This window comes from Argentina silus (genome assembly GCF_951799395.1).
Source record: "Argentina silus genome assembly, chromosome: 7".
In the NCBI taxonomy this organism is placed as follows: domain Eukaryota; kingdom Metazoa; phylum Chordata; class Actinopteri; order Argentiniformes; family Argentinidae; genus Argentina; species Argentina silus.
This window is the reverse complement of record NC_139661.1, coordinates 22,892,632-22,895,172: the sequence shown is the minus strand read 5'-3', so window position 1 is coordinate 22,895,172 and position 2,541 is coordinate 22,892,632. Positions and strand designations below refer to the sequence as shown.

Genomic DNA, 2,541 nt, shown 5'->3' with positions numbered 1-2,541 from the left:
GGGTAATTGGATAGTCCCTCAGTATTTGTGTGTGTGTGTGTGTGTGTGTGTGTGTGTGTTGCCCTAGGGTTCAGCTGACACATACGCACACCCACTGAGTCTGAGTCACCATTCACCAGTGCTGATTCAGAAGACCCTTTGGGCTATGATAGCTACTGATATCCACACGTACACAAATAAATACACATCAAATGCTCTTCATTTGATGTCCCCCTCTCCCCCCTCTCCCCCCTCTTTCCTGCTCGCTCTCTCTCCCTCCTTCTCTGTCCGTTCACTCCCCCTTTATTCCTCTTATCTCATCCCCTCTCCTCCCTTTCTTATCTCCCTCTTTAAGGACGGGGCCTTCCTGATACGCCACAGTTCCACCCAGAATGCCCATCAGCCCTACACGCTGGTGGTGCTGTACAAACAGAAGGTTTACAATATCCCCATACGGTTCCTGGAAGAGACCCAGGGTTACGCCCTCGGGAAGGAGGGCAAGAACAACGAAGAGGTGAGAGGGAAGGGGGGGGGGGGGGGGAGGAAGACAGGTGTGGGAGACGCGGCGAGGGAGAGGGAGTGAGATTGGAAAAGAAGGAAAACGGGAAGACTTGTGAAAAGAATGTGAGAGGGGAGAAGGTGGACAATAAGAAGGATGAGATGAGGGGGGACAGAGCTTCAAGTTTCAAGTTTCAAGTTTCAAGTTTCAAGATTCTTGTAAAATTCTTGGGCTCGGTTCCATGACAATGCAGCATACAAAATAAAAATAATAAAAATAATAAAAATAATAAAAATAATACAATAATACAAATACGCAAATACGCAGTAGTGCAATGAACAGTAGTGACAATTGTTGGACACATAAGACAATAGACATGACACAATATACAGTATAAATAGTAAGTAAAAAAAGTAAAGTGGGTCAGTGGAAGGTCATTGTTACTGCACTGTGCCGATGGTAGGAGGGAGGATGAGGGAGTAAAGGACGTGTGTAAAGAAAGAAAGGACTGCTACTGATACGTTAACCACGTCATTAGCAACATTAAGCCTCCGTCTCTCTTCCTCAGGTCTTCAGGAGTCTCCAGGAGATCATCTCTCACCACAAGAATAACCAGCTGCTCCTCATCGACAGCAAGAGTCACGCCAAGCAAACCACATGCCTCACCCACCCTGCACGCCCCTAAAACCACCCTGCACGCCCCTAAAACCACCCAGCACACAACCCATCTGCACCACAAATCTCACCCATCAACATGCCCATAAATGACAATGACTGATGCCCCCCACCCCCCCCCCCCCCCCACCCAGAGTGTACATATTATAGTAAGTCTGTCTTGTGTATGTGCTTGTGTGTTTAGTCTGCTGTAACTACTATTAGTAGTATTACTATTAGTGAACTTTTCTGTAGAAAGATGAGACTCATTTGATTGTATCTGAGGAATGTAGTGTACGATATTCAATACCTAATGCTATGACATTACTCTGTCATATGCAGTGCTTGTTTCAGTGAGTGATGGAGTGGAGGGGGGGGGGGGGTCACTTTTGGGAGGTGAAATATAAGAAGTAAAAAAACTCAACTACATTTATGTTAGACTGTGAATACCTTGATCGACTGTATCATCTGTTAGTTTTCATTTCATACAATAAATAGTGTGAAACATTCTGATTTCCTGTGTTGTTTTATTGCATACACTGAATTGTACAGCTTGATCCCAGTTTCTATCCATCAGAATCATAGAAGTGACTTAAAACCATGCAGGAGAATTTGAGCCACATGAAAATGTATTATATTTAGAGGAGTAATTCTATTGCTTTGAGCTTGTAGTTTGTATCATCAATGTACATTCTGTAAAAAAACAAGCAATTTTATTTTTAGAATATCATATGAGAACTCTCTCGGTACTGTAAAACAACTGTCTTGAATTAAACTGTCAGTATAAACCGTCGTACAGCAGCTGGAATGATGATGGTGTTGATGGTGATGATGACGATGATGACGATGATACGGATGAAGATGGAGATGATGATTAATAGTAATATTAGCATATGGCTTACACTGCTTCTTTAGAATATTTCAGTTCCCCTTTTTACAATTTCCAGTAGCCTACCAGACACTTTTTGGGGGGTGTGGTAACGCACATTCCCGATATCTCAGGGCTTGAGTTAGCAGAAATGGGCAGAGGAGGGGGGCCGCTGTCACGTGCCTCATTTCGAAGTTGGAAAAAATGAAGGGGGAAGGGGCCGCGGAGGGGTACGATGAGGACATCAGATTTGTTTTCACTGCATTGGTATTTATCGGGAAATCCTGTGGACTGGTTGCAGGGCTTCAATCTATCAAATAAAATCGTTTGTATCAGACCACAAAACAAGCGTTGCACTTTCATGATGTTCTCTCCCCCAAGAGCTTTAATAGCTAATTGTTGTGGACTATTTTAGTTAGCGGACGCGGAGAGTTTTGGTTCAGTGGTGCTCTGCTGCTGAATGAGAGCAGTCAGTGAATTCGGGAGAATCCAGCCGGTCCGACACCGCATCATAGCATCACATTTTACTTTTGGGGGCGTT

General features: G+C 44.1%; 1 protein-coding gene across 2 annotated transcripts in view; it reads left to right on the top strand.

The window, feature by feature from the left end:
• The window catches only part of LOC310806739 (uncharacterized protein), a 10,979-nt gene extending 9,357 nt beyond the window's left edge, over nucleotides 1-1,622 (top strand). For both annotated transcript variants that reach the window (XM_083672943.1, XM_083672942.1), the window contains exons 18-19: nucleotides 335-493; nucleotides 1,047-1,622. In XM_083672943.1, coding sequence (XP_083529069.1) covers nucleotides 335-493; nucleotides 1,047-1,163 — 276 coding nt within the window. In that variant the 3' untranslated portion in view covers nucleotides 1,164-1,622. The remainder of the gene's footprint in view (nucleotides 1-334; nucleotides 494-1,046) is intronic.
• Nucleotides 1,623-2,541: the final 919 nt, after the last annotated feature.